This window comes from Theropithecus gelada, chromosome 2 (genome assembly GCF_003255815.1).
Source record: "Theropithecus gelada isolate Dixy chromosome 2, Tgel_1.0, whole genome shotgun sequence".
NCBI lineage: Eukaryota > Metazoa > Chordata > Mammalia > Primates > Cercopithecidae > Theropithecus > Theropithecus gelada.
Genome location: NC_037669.1, coordinates 143,411,960 through 143,433,721, shown reverse-complemented (window position 1 = coordinate 143,433,721; position 21,762 = coordinate 143,411,960). Strand labels below are relative to the sequence as shown.

The following is a 21,762-nucleotide window of genomic DNA, read 5'->3' as shown; positions in this document are numbered from 1 at the left end:
GGGCGACAGAACGAGACTCCATCTCAAAAATAAATAAATAAATAAATAAATAAATAATTTGAACTAAAAGTTTGGGTACAGGTAAGAGGATAGCAATATGTCTGGATGCTTTGAAATGAAAGAGGATGTCATTTTCTGGTTCCTCTTGGATTTTTTTTTTTTTTTTCATTCCGAGAAGCTCATCCTTACTAGGTAAGATTTGTTCTTTCACATTATGATATCGAGACATAATTGTCTTCTTAGCAGTTTCTGTCGGTTGATTTTTTGTTGTCGTTGTTTCCAGGTTTTTGTCTTGCTTGGCTTGCTTTGTTTTGGTTTGGTTAGTCTGTTTTTAGTTTTTTGTTATCCTTGAATATCATTTTCCTGAACTATCTATTTTTTAGTTTTCCTCCATGTTTTCCTGAGTTATGACAGTGGTAACTGGCAAATTTTTATTTTTTTCATAAACTTGGAAGACATATATGTAAATGACTAAGGCTTATGGATTGGAATCAAGCCACAGCATTTTGGAATTGAAAAGGATGTTGAATATTTACTAATCAAATGACCCCATTCTAAAACTTATGATATTAAGGTCCAGGGATCAGATGACTTTTCTAAAGCCAATTTATGAGTTGGGCAAAACTATGACCTTGATCTTTTGATTCCTTATTTATGATTCCTTCTACTTCCACCCTATTCCTTAACAATTCAATTGGGGTAGTGAATATAATTGGGGTAGTGAATATAGTGCTGACTAAAATCACTGTTCCTAACTATAGCAGACTGACTGACGTTCCCCAAAAAACTCTATATCCTAATCCCCAGAATATCTGAATATGTCATGTTTATCACAAAGAGGAATTAAGGTTATAGATGGAATTAAGGTTCCTAATCAGCTGATGTTAAAATAGGGAGATTATTCTGGATTGTCCTATAGGTCCACTGTAATCATGGATCTTTAAAGTGAAAGAGAGAGGGAGAAGAGGTCACAGTGATTGGACGTGAGGACTTTATCTGCTGTTGGAGCCTTGAAAGTGGAGAAAAGGGTATGGCCAAGGAATGCAGGTGACCTCTCAGAACGAGAAAGGGCAAAGAATTAGATTCTCCCCTAGAGCTTCCCTCTTGATACCTCTTTTTTAGCCACACCTCATTTTTATCCCAGTGAGACTTATGTTGGAATTCTAACCTACAGAAGTATAAAATAATAAATTTTATATATTTTAAACCACTAAGTCTGTGGCAACTGACAGCAGCCATAGAAAACTAATACACTCACAAAGCATTGGCAGCTGTTCAATAGAAAATGATTTTCCATGGAATAACTTCTAAAATCTGCATTTTTTTCCTTTTTAATTACTACCTTAAGACAGTTAAGACCTTAAGAAAGTGTTTGTCTTTTGCTAGGAAACAGATCCCGTTTAGTATTAATTTATTACACTTTCCAAAAACAGACGCAAGTTCATACCCAAGTTCACCAGTTGAAGGAGTGACCAGGAGGAAGGTTCAGAGGATGTCCCTGACATACTTCATCAGAATGTCCTTGGGGCAGCCAGAGGAGAAGCAGACTTTTGATGTGTGTCTGCAATTCTCTGTATGTCAGATAAAATCATTTCAAGGTTTAACTGGATAATAGAAATTTCTGCAAAGTAGCCTCTGTCTGTAATATTCACAGTACTGTGATCAAGGATACTAATGATCATAAACTTTCTCTCTTCCAAGCATACTTTTCACTCAAAGTAGAAAGGGAAGTGAAGTCACACACACACACACACATCTTCAGACTGGCCTCATAATGGAAACTATCACCTGAACAATTCATTTATCTAAACAGGTAGGCCTCAAAGTTTTCTGTTACCACTTTTCATATTACCTTGCTACAGAGCCATTATTAGATTACTTAGACCACCCAAAAGACAAGCAAATAGAAACTAGTTCTTTAAACCCATTCTTCTTTTACCTAGTAAATCTTCAGCTTGTTAATATTTCTGAATTTCCAGACAAGATATTTTTCTCAGAACCTAGAGACAGTTCCAAAGTGACAACTCCTCCCATTTACCCAGAATTGAGTAGCTCTCTGGAACACAAGACTTTTAGTTCTAAATTCAGAAAAGTCCTGAGGAAGAAAGACCATAGGTAGGCTTCGAGTACATACTGTTGTGTGGAAACCCAAGGCCCTGACCCAAAATGTCCCAGGTACCAGGGGCAACCATTTTCCAAGTTTAAGGTTCACAGATAGTCAAATACCTGAGGTTTGGGCTGAGGAAGATCCTATTTTGCTTGCACTCTCCAGTATCCTTCTTCGTGACTTACTCACTCTTTACGATCAGTAACAGAATCTCCCTGGAGCAGCTGAAGGTCATCAGGAAGAACCAGAGGACGACATGAGAATTTATGGAGAGTGCACTGTGCCATCTGCTAAAGCAGCGGCTCTGGGGCTTTATGTGTGTTCACTGGGGAAAAATACACTTATGTTCATAGGAACACCCACTTTGGTTCGTTGCAGGGTACTGATAAGCAACCTGAGAAATGTGGTGGAGGCTCAGTTTGATAGCCGGGTTCGTGCAACAGGACACAGTTATGTGAAGTACAACAAGTGGGAAACGGTATGATGTGCACATGATTTAGACAGATATTACTTTGGGAATTGAACCAAGAATGCCACACTGATCTACAAATGATTCCATTTGGTAGATAGAGGCTTGGACTCAACAAGTCGCCACTGAGAATCCAGCCCTCATCTCTCGCAGTGTTATCGGAACGACATTTGAGGGACGTGATATTTACCTCCTCAAGGTAATCATTTTTAACCATGACCTTGCCATGTCTGAGGGCTTTAAATCAATGAATTCTAACATATGAACATCTGTTTCACAGACATGCTTATCCCAAACATTGTTATAACTCTTTCCTGCCTACAACCCCGAGGGAACCAGATTCCCCAGCTTCTTTTATCATATGTGGATTTTTAAATCATTATTTTGATTTATTCAAAAGGAAAAATGCAATAAAATAAGAGAAGACCTATAAATTTAACCACATTCCTGTAAGCAATGTAAATGATTATCTACCTTGATGAAATTCTTCTTTCCCAGCTGTCGTTTGCAAATCCATTTGCTAAAGAGGTTCATAAACTTCATGTCTATCAGACAACATTACAAAGCATATCAACAATTTGTTTCTGTCATTTTCTAACACCATTTTTGTCATGTAATTCTAATGAAGGAAATAAAAAGACAAGGAATAAGTGAGAGAGTAGTAAAAATTCTTGCAAGATTAGCAATAATCATGATTACTTCTAATTACTCATCCAGTTGTCTTGGTCATGTCACCTAATAACAGCAGCTGAAAATAACCTCCACATGAGTACAATTAAGCAGGGTAATCAAGCATCATCTGAAAATATGAGCTTGTCAAGCTTAATAAAAGTAATAAACAGCCATATAAGCTTTCAGCTCAAACATTGTGAGTCTAGAAGCGAGAACATACTGTGTTAGTATTATATTTTAATTTAATTTAATCATGGGATCCAGCTCTTGCTGCTGTTGGGTTTCACTTGTTGAGTCTCAAGCCCAGACGGGTAGTGGAGGTTAACCCCTGAATGTCCTATGATGAATCATGGTTTTCCTTTTCCTTTTGTTTGCAATAGGTTGGCAAAGCTGGACAAAATAAGCCTGCCATTTTCATAGACTGTGGTTTCCATGCCAGAGAGTGGATTTCTCCTGCATTTTGCCAGTGGTTTGTAAGAGAGGTCAGTGTGTAGAGTGGTTTTTGGCAAAGAGAAATGTATGTTTTAATTTTCAATTAATTCCTTAAAACCTAGAGAGAATAATAACACAGAAAAAAATCCACAATTACAAGTTCCCAATTTTGGAAACTAGTTTCAACTTCCACCAACAGACCTTTATAAGGCAAGATTTTAAACAGAAAATTCTATTTATGGGCCAGGTGCAGTGGCTCATGCCTATAACCCTAGCACTTTGGGAGGCCGAGACAGGTGGATTGCTTGGGCCCAGGAATTGGAGACCAGCCTGCGCAACATGGTGAAACCTCATCTCAAAAAAAAAAAAAAATTGTATTTATTTGAATTTCACTCATCTGAACTTTCTCACCCACATTTGGTAGAGAGTCCAACAGCTAGCATAGTGGTTGGTCATATAAAACCTAATGGTTGTGGTTAAACCAATTGGATCATTATCTCCTGGCTAATAATAATTGTATACTTCAGAAGAAAAGAAAACAGTGCATAGTAGTCCTTACTCTAAATGATACTGTTTTTCATGCCTTATGATTCTAGTAACAAGATATATGTATAAGCCTTTTAAAAACAAGTTTTAAAATATGCATAAGTCTGTACTGATATGCATAGACGATTCAATAAATAAAAGAGAGGCAAAGAACAACTCCTTCTTGCAGAAGAATTACAACTAATATATGTACAAAGAATGAGCAAAACATAAAATCATCACTAGAACACCACAGCAATAATCATGTCAGGCAAATCCACGATGTATATAAAATTAGTGGGTAAAAGTTTAGGGAGAAACAGGATATTTGCACAATCTCAAAGTTATCTCCTCCCAAAAATGTATTCATTATAAAGGGAAGACTTACAGTGGATAAACCTAGCAGAAGGAACTACCTTAACAAGTGATCAAGGTTGACATCACCAGTAATAAATAAGACATATCAATATCATGTACCTTCAGATATTATTCAGTGAAAAGACATATCACATGGTGATATGTGGCATTCTTCCTTAAAATAAGTGACCTCCCTTTAATCATAAACAAAATTTAATTTTGAAAAATAATTTAGACAAACTCAAAGTAAGGGGCATTCTGCAAAATAACCCGACCAGAACTCTTCAACAGTATTAAAGTCATAAAACACAAAAAGACTGAAGACCTGTCACAGATCAGAGGAGACAATGGAGACAAGACAAATAAAGGCAATGTAGGATCCCAGATTGGAAACGAGAATGGAAAAAGGATATTAGTGGATAAACTTGTGAAATCTGAATAAAGTCTATAAATTAGTTTATAGTATTGTATCACTGTTAATTTCTTCACTTTGAAAATTATACCATGGGTATGTAAGATGGTAACATTCAGGAAGCTGGATGACAGGTATATGGGAACTACTTTTGCAATTCTTCTGTAAGTCTAAAATTATTTCAAATTTAAAAGTTGAAAACATTGAAGTGCTTTAAATGTGTAAGAATATTATCATATACAACATAATTTTTGTGTGAAGCACTTCCGTATATATTTGTTATATAGTCTTGGTTTCTAGACATTATGTATCAGATTGGCATCACTTAGCTTCACTATGTAGCTCACCGTCTGCCTTTTAGAAGAGGATAACTGGACCTTAGAATGAAATTTTACTATTTTTCCAATTTGCAGATCATTAAAAGAACATGATTGTATAGCTCCTGTAACCTAAAAAGCACATGCTTGATCATGTAATATTGTAATTAATTTATATATATATATAAAATTACTAATAGTATATAAAAACTGTTCACACATAGAAGTCTAATCTATTTTAAAGTTTATTCAAGCAAGCCTAGGGAAGGGTTGAATTTAAGTTTAATATGATGCTGGATCAGAGGGACCATGACTAAGGGAACTTATTAAATGGGCATGATGTCCCTCATTCATAGATAAATGTCTACATTACTTAACAGGGACAACAGGATTGTCCCTTCTTGAGAAAGACAACAAAGGAAACTCCCATCACTATGCGGCTTGGGGTGTTGGTGAGAGCCTCCCCAAAATCCCTGAGTGTGAGCTTATTATGAGAGGCATTCTCATTATCTTGTTATATTGGACATTCCCTCTAGTGAGATCATCTACAGGAGGTTTCATAGAAAAGAAACACATTTCTAAATGACATTATTAGGAACACGCAGAGCTATCCACAGAACTTCTTACCAGAACTAGGTCTTACACTTATACCTTAGTAACTTCGAAAAAAGCTATTGTAGTTGTTATCTGAAAAGAAATGAGTATGTATGTTCTTCAGAAGTCTTTAATTAAATAAGTTTCTCATTAAAGTAAAAAGTTAAAATAAGAAGGATGCGATAGAAATATCCTGGAAGCAGAGAAGAATTAGAAATAACAATTATAAATAAAAATATTAAGTATTGGTAGTAATTTGCTGATTGCTTTTTAAATATTAATATTGTCCATCCTCAATAGGAAATACTGCTTTTGTTACCAAAGTTAACATTCAACAGTCTTTGTAAATTTTAACAGCATTATATGTTCCATTTTTCCATAACGTTCCTCTTCATAATTCACATACAGGCTGTTCGTACCTACGGAAGTGAGATCCAAATAACAGAGCTTCTCAACAAGTTAGACTTTTATATCCTGCCTGTGCTCAATATTGACGGCTACATCTACACCTGGACCAAGGTATACGCAACAATACTGAGAGGCTGATTAAATTAAAACCAACCTCTGTTATATTTGTCCTAACCATATAGTCCACTTTCAGAGCCGATTTTGGAGAAAGACTCGCTCCACCCATGCTGGATCTAGCTGCATTGGCACAGACCCCAACAGAAATTTTGATGCTGGTTGGTGCAGTAAGTATCTGGCTAACCATTTTACATCTATCCATTGAAAAACATAACAGGAAAAATAAGAAAACACAATAGTGTCTAAAATAAAAAAAAAACAGCAAAGTTTTATATTTTAAAGTTCTAACTTTCTAAAAGCACCAAAAAAAAAAAAAAATTTAATTCAATTAACTAAAACATATTGAGAACTCTGTTGTGTTCCCAGCTGTGCTAGATGCTGAAAATATAAGGCTGAACAAATCAGACATAATCCTACTACTCAAGGAATGTATAGTCTAGAGGGGGAGACAGCCATTAAATAAGTCATTATTTACATAAAATTGTAATGCACTTAAGAATGATCATACTAAAAATGTTTTCATGGATATTAGTTTGTCCCCTGCTTATTAATGTTCTTACACTATATTGATACTACACGGAGACACATTGGTGATTCCATGTGCAACTTTTTACCATGTTAGCTTAAAAACATACCATCCTAATCCTGTGATTAAATGGATATTTTACTACATAATATATACATAATAGGGACAACTATAAGGCCTCCTTGATTAGGACTCCTATGAAAACAACTTTCTAATTTGAAAGTTTAAAACATCCTCACAAGAACCTTAGTAGGTGATCTTTGCCATTAACATCACATGTTTTTCCAGAAATTGGAGCCTCTCGAAACCCCTGTGATGAAACTTACTGTGGACCTGCTGCAGAGTCTGAAAAGGAAACCAAAGCCCTGGCTGATTTCATCCGCAACAACCTCTCTTCCATCAAGGCATATCTGACAATCCACTCGTACTCCCAAATGTTAATCTACCCTTACTCATATGCTTACAAACTCGGTGAGAACAATGTTGAGTTGGTAAGTAGCAAAATAGTAGGTATGATATTTTACTGCTGAGATTTTTAAAATTCTAATCCTAAAAAAAAAAAAAAAATCATTATAAGAACACTTTCTGCAAGTCCCTTTATTGATTTTTTGGTAGTAGAATTGAAAAACTTATTACAGATGTATAAGGAATCTGGAGTTGGCTAAAAGAAATATGATTTTCATACAGGAAATTGTTCCCCACATGTGATTTATTGACTAATCTTCAAAATGACAATAGTTCCATTTCCTCTGGCTTCACCACAATACTGACTTACATGATGATTTCAGATGCATTTGAGATAATCAACAAAGTTCTTTGATCACATACATATTTTTTTTCAGTCAGTTTTGTCAAGCTGCCCTGAGCTGAATTTGACACAGATCCAGAGCATAGCAGAGCATAGCAGATGTCATTAGGAATTTGTCACACTTGGGTGATATCAGGTTTAGTCATTAAATACTAAAACTGTTTATTTCACTTTTTGATTGGGTGAGACTCAAAAGTAAATCAATCAATGAACAAATAATGTGAATGAGTCTTTACCACATACAGGGCATAAAGCAAAGAAATTTAAGAATCTCTGACATCAAAAAAACTAGCAATCTTATTGAACAATCAAGACATAATCACTTGAGCAGTTAAATAATGAGTTTTCTCATTGAGAAATATCACATGTCAATGAATAATTTTTTAAATAAGCATGTTTGAATCTTTCAAACAATATTTCATTAATTTGTGAAACATCTGGCTGCCAGAAGTTGGCACCAATAAACTAAAAGAGCAAATATAAGATTTAAAGCATTTGAGTTACGCCAAAAAAAAAAAAAAAAAAAAATGTATTCCACGTAGACAATGACATGCATATTTGGCTTACCTAAATGAATAAATGTGAAGACCCAGTAACTTTAAAACTGAAAAATGTTGTTTTATACTTTCAGAATCAGTCTTTCAGAGACCAAATAAAATATGTAATGCTGTAAATATTTTGAGAACAAATCAGAAAAATAACCCCATCTCCTAGAAAATTGATAGCTAATAGTTGGATGGGCCCTTTTCTTTAAAAAAAAAATATAATTTTTCAAAAAGCTTTTCATTTTTCCCCATCCGTGGCCAATATATAGAAGTTAGCACCGCTAAGCATTTCAGTTTTTCACTTAAGCTCAGGCTGTCTGTGTTGCCAGTGGGCACTCACAGTCTTGCTGTCCCAGAGATGGGTGTGGTTGGCTCCTCATTTCTGTCCAAAATTTCTGGCCACCAGAAAAGGGGAGGTGGGGGTATGCAGTTTGTATAACTCATGTAAATATATTGAAGTTGTGCCATATCAGAAGAGAAAAAGCCAAAGCCATAGCTACATACTAATGAGTTAACAATTAAAATATAAAAATTAAAATTACAAAACACATTGAGAGTAGCAATAACATATATATCCAGTTTGCTTCAGTATCCACTAGTTTTACACATAAATACTAAAAGACTAACACTAACAGAATAAAGCTTAAAGTGTTCCTGGAAGCTGAGCTGCCAAAGTTTTCTTATTCAGTACATTTCCTATTCAAGGAATAAGTGTAAGCCCTTTTAGTGATGAGACAGCTTTGTTGCCACTAGTTGTATACAATAACAACAAGAATCTGGGCTACCCTAAAAGTCTCCAAATCATCCTTAAAAAAAAAAAAAAAAAAAAGGCAAGTAAGTCCTGCCTCTAGAATATTATGAATAATTTTTGCTACTTCCTAAGGGAATTTTCTCCAGCAAAAGAAGCAAGCCTCAGAGTTAGCAGTTTTAATGGGCCAATTCACATGTGCGCCAAATGGTGTAAAACTGTTCCAACAGAACGTGAGTCACTGATACTCTTCCCTAAGAGTCACTTCTTTGTTTAAAGTCAAGGAGAGGTAATAGTAAAAGAGATACTATTCAAAATCCTGTCCTCCAAAATTGTTGTTAAATTATAATTGCCAACGAAGTATAATAAGTAGAATTCTACCAAAGTAAAATGTTCATAATCTATTCTCAAAAGGAGAAAAAGCACAAGCCACAAAATAATCTTATTTTGGATGCTTGTTTCTACACACACAAAACTAAAAAGTTCAAATAAAAGTACATGCCACTTTTATCTTTACCAGAGTACAAGACAGGTGACTAAAATGCAAAAATTGAATTTGATATATCAGACTCATTGATTTAAAAATTTTTAATTTCCAATAATTTTCTCTATTGATTAAGCTTTCCTCTAGTATCTTAAAAGAAACACTTAAATGCCACTAGTAAGTGGCATGCTACTTAAGGTGACTGTTATTTGATTATCTGATTCATTTGGTGTCTGAATTTAGTTTAGCACACCAAAGCAACTTTAATATTTTGAGTAGCTAGAGAGCCTTCCAACTTTTTCTTGTATGGTAGAATTCCAATTTACTTACTTCCAAAGCACATTTTGCTAAAACAAGCTCATTAACTATAGTGCAATTACAAATATATGTATAGACAAAAAAGAATATGACTCTCTCAAAAATATCAATCTTAACATTTTTAGTTTTTATTTGCAATGAGGATTTCAAGGGGAAAAAAATAAGCCTTGGTCTAGAAAAGTTAATTTTCCACCCAAATCTAGTGCCTCCATATTAATTCTTACATAGAGAAATGTGACTCTGCTGCAGAAAACAAAAGGTAGTAAAACATTAGGAAGATGAATTCTTGCGTCACACCACATTAAAATTCAAAGGAAACAATGAGGACTTATACAGCATTCTGCCAAGTCATTGGTATACATGGGATTTCTATTTTTCTTTATATCTATAAAATTATTATTATATTTATAGCAAAAAAATATATATGTTTCAATGACAATAAGACTAGACTAAAGGAAATTATCTTGTCCTTATGTTAGCATTTTCAGCCCAAACTTAGGACATCCCATAAGCAGCAGTCCTTTGATATCTGAGTCATGACAAAAATTTATGTGGCTTCATTTCTGAATGATTTTACATGCAGCTTGCCTAATAATTGCTCACATCATAAGACAACCTTCCGAAGAAAGAAGGGCAGAGATAAGAATGCAAAAGACCAATGAAGTAAAGAACAGGAAAAGTATTATATGGATTGCAGAGAAGACTACTAGAAAAGATATGTTTAGCAGAGCAGAAGGGAGATGGAATAACAAGAATATCTCACACATATAATGCTTTCCTATTTGCAAACTGATTTTACTCATACTATATTGTTTAAAGCAAGAATACAAAGTGCACTCTGAGCTTCTAATGGCCTCATAAACCGTCCAGTCTCTCAGTGTAGACCTCTTTAATATAAAGTGGCCACTACCGTCAAAGGAAGTTTTAAGACTTAGAAGAAAAACAATGAATTTAGATTTCCAGACAATGAAATATTGAATTCTGTGACCTTGTTATTGTCAGAGACATTAAAACTGGGATAAAAGCCTTTCAAACCTAACCAAATGACTGCACTTATTGGGCAGGAAGAAGCACCCAATCTTTGGTACACCTCCTGCAAAGTTGTCTACATGACACTGTTAATAATAACAACAATAATAATAATAATACAACTTCAAAGTAAAAAATGGGAAGCCAGAAGAATATCCAGCCAACAAGTATCTTGTCCCTCTCCACAGATTAACAACGTGGAAAGCAGAGTGCACTACACAAAGGTGCCAATCCAGGGCATGAGTCTCGCACCATTTCTCTGCATTAGAAGCACAGAATGTTATGCCTAGAAAAGTCTTAGAAATTCTCTGGTCTGTTTTTCATTTTCCACCTGAGGCATGGAAGGCTTGGTGAAGCCAACACTAGTAGTCAGGGTAGCCCTGGGTCTAAAGCTACTGGCTCCTGAAGAATCTTCTAGGCTGCCTCAATTTCCAAAGACACACAGACACATATTTAAGTGGGTACATTCTATGGTGGTACTCCATAGAACTGCTTTGCAGAAGAACATTCATCAGAAAGTCTTTCATCCCACACAGTACATCATAATTACCTCTGCCTCTGGACATTACTAAAGATGTACTCTGGTTAGCTGAGATGACTAACTTCTAATGGCCTAGTCTTTATGATTCTGGCCCATTCTTTTGAGGATATATATATTCATTAACCAGGAAAAAGATAACAGTAACCAGAAGAAGAAATATGACAGACTTTCTAAAAAATTATTAAATGTGAACAAAAGATAGAAAGCTACTTCTAAATTCTAACACCTTCCAGTCCAGTGGCACCTCACTCACTGCCTCTTAATTGAAGTTTTAATTAAGGCATTACTAAGACACAAGTCCCCTGCTCTCCTCAAGAATGTGAGTATAATGCAAGATTATGATTAAAGATAAACCTAAAAATCAGAGGGAAGACTACTGTGATTAGTAGGCGGACAGTTGCCGGGCTATGCACACATCCAAGCACATCACCCATCACAGCTGCTCCATGTCCCTAATAACAAGAGTAGCAAGCCACAATTCTGCTTTCAGGTGTGCTTATCAGCGGCTCAGGTGAACAAGGCTTTAGACACAAAATATCTGCTGCAGGAATTTTCTCCAAATTTATACTCTCACTTAAAAGACAAAAACTTTAAATGACAAACTCAGAATTTATTTAAGAAACTAGTTGCTTATTCACCGTTATGCTCTTTAAGGGACTTCTTGGCCTGATAAAATTCTCCTACTAGGCCTGGTCAGTACATGGCTTATCAATCATCAAAAATTTCATAGCCAGGCCTGGTGGCTCATGCCTGTAATCCCAGCACTTTGGGAGGCCGATGCAGGAGGATCACTTGTGGTCAGGAATTTGAGACCAGCCTGGCCAACATGGTGAAACCTCTTCCCTACCAAAAATACAAAAATCTGGCTGGATGTGGTGGCACACACCTGTAGTCCCAGCTCCTCGGGTGGCTGAGGCATGAGAATCATTTGAACCCGGGAGGCAGAGGTTGCAGTGAGCCAAGATCATGCCACTGCACTCCAACCTGGGTAACAGAGCAAGACCTTGTCGCGGAAGGAAGGAAGGAAGGAAGGAAGGAAGGAAGGAAGGAAGGAAGGAAGGGAAAAAAAGAAATTTCATTAAGCAACTATTAAGTGCTCATTATAAAGTATGTTTCCTGCCACTGAGAACTTACAATCCTACTGAAATGACTAGACTTGGGTACCAGAAACCATACAAAAGGAGAACAGAATTGGGAGTTTCCCATTAGTGCAGTAGTAGGAATTCAGGAGAGGAAAATGGCAATGTTTGCTGAAGCTACACAGTGAAGATCATAAAGAAGGGATGCAACTTGTTCTGAGCTTTGAAGTCTGGGCAGAATTTGAGCGGCAGAGAAAGGAATAGGACGTTTTAGGCAGAGAAAATAGCCGACAAATGAGCAATGGAGAAACTGAAAGATGAAGTTGAGGAAGGAAGTAGAAGGGGGTCATCTTGTATCGAGTGTTCTCCCTGGGGAACAGTCGGGGCAAGGGCCAATCAATGAGGTGACCAGGTTGTGTAGGCACTTGAATGCCAGGATGAATCCTGTGTCACAGTGGGCCCTGGAGTCAGGGGCCTGGAAAATAGGATTGTAGGTCCATTACAGAACTTCCAGTAGAATTTGGAATTCAAACAACAAATAATTTTTATTGTAACCATGTCCAAATATTTCATGGGACAGACTTCTACTGAAAAATTATTGTTCATCTGAAATTTAAATTTAACTGGTCAATCTGTATTTTTTCCTAAAAGCCTGAAAGTTCTTGGGATAAAGTGATGTTTTAGCAAAAGTGACCTAGCAGAGATGTTTAAAAGATACTTGTAATGTCTTTCATTAAGCAACTATTAAGTGCTCATTATAAAGTATGTTTCCTGCCACTGAGAACTTACAATCCTACTGAAATGACTAGACTTGGGTACCAGAAACCATACAAAAGGTTGTCATCAACAGTGACATTCAAAAGAATGTCATCAACAGTGAAAAAGACATTCTCATAGCACCTTTAAAATCAGTTGTCTTTCTTTTTCATCTTTTTCCTAAAATAAATTCTAGTTTACCATAATTAAATATTTTATATGACTTCCATTTCAACTAATTTTGCCCCCCACCCCCAGATGACATTTGGCAATGTTTGGGAGACATCTTTGGTTGTCATAACTGTCAAGCTCTACTGGCATCTGGTGGGTAGAGGTCAGGGGATGCTGATACACTTCCTACAATGCACAGAACAGCCCTCCCATCCCCAACAAATTATCCAGCCCAAAATGGCAAGAGTGCCAAGGTTGAGAAACTTGCTTTAAATAAAGATAAGAACAAAGTCACATTCCTGGACAAAGGCTCTGGCCTTTCACAGGATCTTATACTTTCTTCACAAAACTTTACAATGTTCTGCAAATTTCAAGTGCAAGAGAACCTACAAATCCCCCATTAGACAGTATTTATTTATTTGGGAGAAACTCCACTTCTACCAGAAAAATAAATAAATACATACATACATTCTCTAGACTTTGCAATTTCAGCTGACTCACACTTCACATTTCCCTTGAATGTCAAAGAGCTTAAAAATATGTATGCAGATCAGTCCAATACAAAGTTTGGTTTTCATCAGTGAAAGCATTCCCACACTCCCCTGGGCTCTGTGGAAATCGGCAGGCCTGGTTCTCCTAAGTCAAACTTTTTCCTAACTCCTTGCCCTTCTCTAATCTCAGGGCCTCCTTTTTCTCAAAACACATTTGCTTTTTCAGGTCTCAAATGCTTTCTCCTTGGTGCCTGCTTATAGACCGTAAGGACTTCTTCTTTTGCACCAAAATTATAAAAGTTAAGTTTCTTATTGGTCCCTTGGTATAATTTACCCATTACCGCAGGACAGAAGGAAGGAAACTGCAGTTAAGGGTCATTTTGATGCTTCCCTTATCACAGATACTCACCCATAGGGATGGCTAAACTCAGAACTTTCAGTCAGAAACAAAGTTCTACAGAAAATTTTCTTTAAATTGTTTTATACCTCATAGTTGGTTTGGAGCTTTTGTTTTCTTATACTGTAATAATGGGCCACTGGAAGATTGATGCTGGCCGTGTACAAGAGATTGGAGTGAGAGCGATGTGCACAGTCACGAAAGGGGAGTTTCTTTATCATATATTCAATGGGAATGCAGGTCAGTGGAAAAGAATATCCTCTCCTTATTCATCTCACCAGGTCCTTGGAACTCAACGCCTGGAGAAACATTACACTAGCTCTTACTTTGTCTCTTGGGCTGTGAGCTAGACGTGACATTTTAGACTCTGTCTTTTGCTCTAGGACCAAGGCCTCTTTTTGAGGAAATAGATGACAAAAGAGAACATGCATAAGATGTGGTAGGAAATTCATAGCTAAGGATTAATAAAGGCTGACCATGTTTGGCCTTGACCGAAAGCAAAGTTTTCTCTGAGGCTGATTTATATTTAGCTTCCTTCTGTTCTTTACAATTGGTAAAACCAGCTCCAGCAACACTTCTTTTGAAGTATTCCAAGGCCACAAGGAGAAGTGAAAAAGAGCAGAGGATTTAAAGAAAGAAGAACCTAGCTCAAGTCAGCCACTTATGGGGCTGTGTGCCCTTGAGCAAGTTCTTTTATCCTCTGTGAGTTTTAGTTCTTTTATCTGTAAAATGGGGATAAAAATATCTAGCTCTTATCAAGAGCTCTTTGTAAAGCTTAAGTTTTTATGTAAATGTTAGTTCTGATTTTGAATCCACTGAGAAACAATGTAAGATGTCCCTCAAAAGAGAAGTTGTATAGAAATTGTCACTAATTGGAATTTCAAGATACGGACCGAGCTGTCTGCTGTGTCGTTGCTTCTTGGCTCTTCCATCATCTGCCCTCATCTCTTTTTACAGAAACATGCAAGGGAACAGAGTTACCACTCTAACATTGTAGCAAATGCAAGAATTACCTTTCTCTCTACCATTCTTGGCAGGGGTCAGTCATCCAGGTTGATTGGAACATTCCCACTGAGCTTGCTGCCCCAGATGGCATTCCATTCTGCTAGAAAATTCTGTGTCAGTGAAATGTGGACAGATAATGTTGAGATGATAAATGAGTAACATTTGTGAAATTATTTGAACTCTTCTAAAGAAAAGACGCACACTGATTCCAGGGATTTTTGTTAACATAATTGGAATTTAAAATATGATATTTTACTTGATTAATGTCTGTTCTGACTTTTTTTTGTCTTTTGGCCTTGGAGGGGCTGAGAGAAAGGATCCATAGACTTTTTTTTAATTAATAGAAATAAGTAAAATGCACAGAAGATGTCAATGTCTAAATGTAGCAACCCATCAACCATCAATAAATGGTACCACTGCCCTCCCCAGAAGCATCCCCAATCTCCACTCAGGTGGGTTCAGCCTCTGCAAAGCTCAGCACTCTGCACCTCCACCCAAATCTTGACTATTCATAATGCCCCTAAGCCAGAGTGTTAGACTCAGTTGACTAATCATTTGCTAGGTGCTATGCAATCTGCTGAGGATACAAAATGAATAGCCAACAATTCCTTCCTTCAAGGAGCTCACCTGGAGAGGACATAGATGCAAAAACAACTGATTATAGCACACAGTGAACCCTGATAAAAGTGTGGGCACCCAACAAGGAGGGGTGCTCAATGCTTCCTAAGAGAGTAGAGGCAGTTTCATAAAGAAGATAACACTAAAACTGAATCTGGAAAAACAATAGCAATTATTCATATTAGCAAAGACAGAAAGAGGATTCCAGTGAAGCGAAAAGGGTACCCACAGTCATGGAGGTCAGGAGAAGCAGGAAAGGGTGTATAGAGAAGTAATTCAGGAAAATCTACCTCAGGAGGAACACGAGAATACACAACAAATGATGTAGCCTGAGAGACAAGGCCGGACCTGGTTTGTAACAACTGTTTTTGCCAAAGAGGTTTGACATGATAGAGTCATCGAAGACGTGGTGATGAGGTGATCTTCAGAAGATGAGAGATGAGGTGGATATCAAGATGAGAGAGCAACTGAGGACAAGAGCTGAGAACTTAGGCATGAATTAAATGTTCCTCCAGTGTGCACCTGTGACAGGAATAAAATAACAACCTTTTTAAGCCCACATCAACCTCAGGTATTCCTTCAGCATCAAAAAAATAGAGCAACTGTTTCCAAAAGATGCCAGTGAAGGCATAGAGAGAACTCGGATGTCACTTCACATGCCCAGAGTGTGGTTTGAGGAAAGGACAACTAAACATTTTTGTGGCCTTAATGGAAATCATGATTAAATTGATAAGATAATAAGTCAAAAGAGATAACAGATCACAAATAGCCCCCTTTGGTTTTGTCTGAAAACTGTATTATTGTATTGCACCAGTAAATATGTTGAGAGACTTGAACGACAATCAATCAACACGAGTCCAAAAGATAACGACAATGACTATTAAATCTTCTCAAGTCTTCGTAACTATTCATGTTTGGAACTAATCTTGAAGAATAGTTCCACTAACTAAAAATAATAATTCAAGGCTTAAGGAAAAATTGAAGTAAAGCCTGAAGAAGGCAACCGGGGAAGGAATAAGAATTCTGTAAGATCAGAGGTTCTGCCTTCCAGAAAAATAACTAACTAGAGATTTCCTTTGACAAATGGCAAGTTAAAGAAATTGTAGAATGGTAGAAAATATCATGTTTACCTACAAAAAGAACTATTGCCTCACCATGTTTCACATCTCTAGAAGATGGTTTTAAATCTATTCTTAGCATTACGTAATGTTTAACTGGTTCTGGTTTCAATTGGCAGTGGAACCTAAGGGTTTAACCAAAGGGTTAAAAAAATCTAAATCTAGTGTCTTTGTTACAATAAGATTAAACAAGAGGAGCAATATATTTAGGCCACAACAGTAAATATTCCATGCAGTTAGAGAAAGCATGTCTTAGTTTATCAGTTTAGAAACAGGAAAATGGAACCCTAAAATTTGCAGGTACTGAACCAAAACTCTGAAAATAATGTTAGTTCCAGGAAGCTGATTGCATCATTTCAGTGGACCAGAACAGAAAATAATGAATTACATTTTATAACTCTCTTAAAGTTTTCTAATTTACCACCTGGCTGATGAAGTATTAATGCTTTAGGAATTGGAATCCTTGAAGTCTTATGGCCATGCCCTCATCAGTTTGACATAAGATTCTACTAAACTGGTTTCAACACTAGAATAAGGGAAGGAAAATTCCTACTTTGTAAAAATCATATTATTCTGATTTCATCACCAACCTCACAGTTTTCCAGGCATATGTAGAAGAAGTAATTATAATGCCAGAGTATGAAATACAGCCAGTTTCATTACCGGAATGAATTATGGCTAATTCTCCTGCAGTAAACAATTTGTTTTTCAAATCTGTATTCCCCAGACAGCTGAACCAGGCCTTGCTTCTCAAGTGTTTTATTTAAATAGGCAGTATGTCAGTGGAGTTTTATCACAGAGTTTCTGAGTACAGAGAGCCTTTCCCTAGGAGTTGGGTGCAGGGAACCGGAGGGCAATGGTTCTTATGAGAAGGTGATGATGCTTCTAAGAAAAAAAGATTACACGTAAGTTAATACTTAACAACTTTTTTAAATTCTGAAATTCAAATGTTCTGCATTTTGAAATAGAATGAATATTCTGTAACTTTTTAGTCTAAAAATTTTCCAAGCTGGAGCTACCACTCATCCATGGAACTGCCAGTCCTAAGCATTTCCATGCTGGCACTGAATGTTGCATTGACTAGCCAATCAATCCTATGGGCAGTTTCTAATGCTCCTGCCCTAACTCACACAACCCTATCGTAACTTAATCTGGCTTTGTAACCTGCACGTTGCCAAGCGGTTTTTTTTGTTTGTTTTGTTTTCTTTGGGTTTTTGCGTGCGTGTGTTTTGGTTTGTTTGCTTGCAAACAGGTAGACAACTTCTTTGCACAGCCCTAAAGCCTTCCTTGTCTCCTGCTTTACTCTTACAAACTCTTACAAGACAAGATAAATAGAGGCTCAGAGTGAATGCCTGGGGAGGGTATTAGGGAAGACATCCTTGCACAAGAATTACTTGGATCATATCACTAAGTTAGGTAGAAAAATGAAAATGGGTCCTGAAAAAGCATATAATACTATCCAAATTGTTACTTTACACGCTTTGGATGCCTTAAAAATAAGGTACAGGGCATTTATTTAGCAGTGTGCTTTTATTTATTTCCTCACTTATTGCTGTTTCTTTTGCAGAATACCCTGGCTAAAGCTGCTGTGAAAGAACTTGCCTCACTGCACGGCACCAAGTACACATATGGCCCAGGAGCTACAACAATCTGTGAGTCTTGGCTTCAGAACTGTGCAAAGAACCATGTGCCTAAAAAGCCAACAAATGGTTCCTGGGGCGTTTATTTTCTGATAGTTTAAAGCATGTGGCTTCTGCCTCACAACTAATTTTTCTAAAATATGTAATCAGTTTTCTGTTCAAAAAAAAAAAGGAGGGAAAGCCTGGACAACATAGCAACTTTGTCTCTAAAAACATTTAAAAATTAGCTGGTCATGCACACCTGTAATCCCAGCTACTGAGGAGGCTGAGGCGGGAGAGTCCCCTGAGCCCAGGAGTTCAAGGTTACAGTGAGCTATAATTGCACCATTGCACACCAGCCTGGGTGACAGAGCAGGACCCTGTCTCAAAATAAAAAGGGAAGGGAAGAAAAATATCCTTTTCAACCCACAGAGACATTTGCTCTCTGTAAGTATTTACTGAGCACTTACTATATGCCAGGGCCTCACTAGGCACTTAGAGAACAAGAAAGTAAGAACAGAAAGAAGAAAAGATGAAAAGAGAAAAGGAAGGAGGGAGAGATCAGGGCAGTCTTTAAAAAACTGGCAGTAGGGAAGCAGGAAAAAATACGCAGTCTTTTGTGATACAGGTGCCAAGTGCTGTGACATTAGGATGCACAAGGAAAGCACACACAAAAAGACCAACCAACCCCACAGTATCAGAATTAACTTCCCAAGATGATGACACCACAAAAGTTTTATTTGAAAGGACCGTTGCTGGAGGAAAATATAAAACAGAGTGTTTCCGGCCAGGCACGGCGGCTCATGCCTGTAATCCCAGGACTTTGGGAGGCCAAGGTGGGTGGATCACGAGGTCAGGAGTTCGAGACCAGCCTGCCCAACATGGTGAAATCCCATCTCTACTAAAAATACAAAAAATTAGCCAGGCATGGTGGCGGGCACCTGTAATCCCAGCTGCTCAGGAGGCTGAGGCAGGAGAATCACTTGAACCCAGAAGACAGAGGTTGCAGTGAGCTGAGATCTTACCACTGCACTCCAGCCTGGGTGACAAGAGCAAAACTCCATTTCAATAAAAAAAGACGAGTGTTTTTTGTTTTTTGGTTTTTTTGGCTAAACAGACAAGTACCAGGGCTACTTGAGGCACAAGTCACCTTCAAGAGGTAGACACCAGTCCCTCTAATCAGTCACTCAGTGTATGCAAGCAAGTGGCTAGAGGGGTAGGGGCTAGACTCCAGAGCTGTAGATGCTGCAGCTTAGATCTCTCTGGAAGGCACATTCCACAGGCCTCATTTTCAATTTCTACGTATATCTTCCTTTGCCTTCAAATGATTTCTTTCTGCCTGAGGTTGGAAAGAAATTGAAACACACACATGAAAAAAGACCTGGTCTCATCATCAAGCGGCCTCCAGTGCAGTTGGAGAGGCTCTGGTCCTGAGTTGTTGGAATGTATTTTAAGCCTTTATGCAGAATACAATTTTCTTTACTTTTATTAATTTTTTAAAAACCGCTCTGAATCATACGAGGCATACTGTTTTCTTAAGGGATTTCTCGCAGAGATAGCCCACCTATTTATATATTGTGAACTTGGTGCATATTTTATTCAATTCAGCTAGGTTTCTTTTTCCATTACACTGTAAGAACTTGGAGGGCAGAGCCAACATCTCTCCCTTGTTCTGGCATCTTCAGAGTTGAGGCCATAGCCTGCTGTTCCGTGGGGGCTATACAATTGTTGACTGAAAAAACAGATGAGTGAATAAATGAACAAATGAATTAATTAATACATATTTTACGTGTTAGTGACAACATGATTGTTATTGAATAAATTAATAACAAGTACCTTATCTACGCCAGGCCCTATGCTAGATAAACACTAAAAATACAAAAATGAAGGCATAGCCCTGCCCTCAGCTTCTTCAATCTTATCATTTGGCATAGTTTCAGCCGGGTTTAGAGCCTTCTCCTCTTGCCAATCATACATAGCTTTCCTTATTTTCCTGAGAAATACACATCCTTTCGCATATAAAGTATAGTTCACCATAGCATACAAGTACACTGGGAATTTTGCATTACAGTTTACATACTTTCTGAAGTATTAAACACATCATTTCTACAAAGTGACGTGGTGATACATTTAATAAGATTGGAGTAATTTTTTAAAACGGCCCCCAAAACATTTATGATCCAGTTTACTAGAAAATTGGCCTACTCAAAATATTTTGCACAGTGAAACATTTGTAATGATAAAAAGAAAGTGGCAATTTTTTAAAGCTCCTTCCTAGACTTAAAGTTTTTTTTCATTGCTGTTTGCACATTTCAGATCCTGCTGCTGGGGGCTCTGACGACTGGGCTTATGATCAAGGAATCAGATATTCCTTCACCCTTGAACTCCGAGATACAGGCAGATATGGCTTTGCCCTTCCAGAATCCCAGATCCGGGCTACCTGCGAGGAGACCTTGCTGGCAATCAAGTACATTGCCAGCTATGTCCTGGAACACCTGTACTAGTTAAGAAAGCTGATGGCCTTGTTTCAAAATTCTCATTTTTCATTTCTTTTCTTTCTTGAATTCTTATTTTGGTTTGCCTGGATGTTTTACAGATCCCAATCTTTCTTTTAAGTTTCTGGGTCTATTAAACTAGGTAGATCTTTTCATAGTGATCATAATAAAAGTGAATCATTACCATTGGAAAACCTGACATATGGTCTACTTCTTTGGGGATAAACCGATGTGAATGAATGACTAAGCAAGCCGTGCACAGTGAGGATTTGGTCAACTGTATAGGAGTTAACATCCTCGGGTGCTGGCCAAGACCATCAGGGTGCAGATGCACTGATTACAGTGGGAGGCTTGTGAGCTAAGAAGAAATGTAAAGGGAAATTCAGGACTATAAAACCTGGCATACGTGAAAAGATACCATCTTTCTTGGTCTAGCTTTGGTCTCCACTCATTGAAGTTATTTTGTCAGCTGTCTACTACATGCCATGCACTTTGCTAAGCAATTGAAGATGGAACAATGAAAAAGAAAGATAACATTTCTGCCCTTAACGTGTGTATAGGCCCTTAGGAAAGACAGACATTACACAAATAATTAACTCATTAA

The 21,762-nt window shown here is 37.2% G+C and overlaps 1 protein-coding gene across 1 annotated transcript in view; it reads left to right on the top strand.

The window, feature by feature from the left end:
* The window catches only part of CPB1 (carboxypeptidase B1), a 68,251-nt gene extending 46,894 nt beyond the window's left edge, over positions 1–21,357 (top strand). The window contains exons 5-12 of the mRNA XM_025377914.1: positions 2,486–2,585; positions 2,674–2,775; positions 3,629–3,730; positions 6,294–6,404; positions 6,487–6,577; positions 7,225–7,427; positions 18,612–18,696; positions 20,980–21,357. Coding sequence (XP_025233699.1) covers positions 2,486–2,585; positions 2,674–2,775; positions 3,629–3,730; positions 6,294–6,404; positions 6,487–6,577; positions 7,225–7,427; positions 18,612–18,696; positions 20,980–21,167 — 982 coding nt within the window. The 3' untranslated portion in view covers positions 21,168–21,357. The remainder of the gene's footprint in view (positions 1–2,485; positions 2,586–2,673; positions 2,776–3,628; positions 3,731–6,293; positions 6,405–6,486; positions 6,578–7,224; positions 7,428–18,611; positions 18,697–20,979) is intronic.
* The last annotated feature ends 405 nt before the right edge of the window (positions 21,358–21,762 follow it).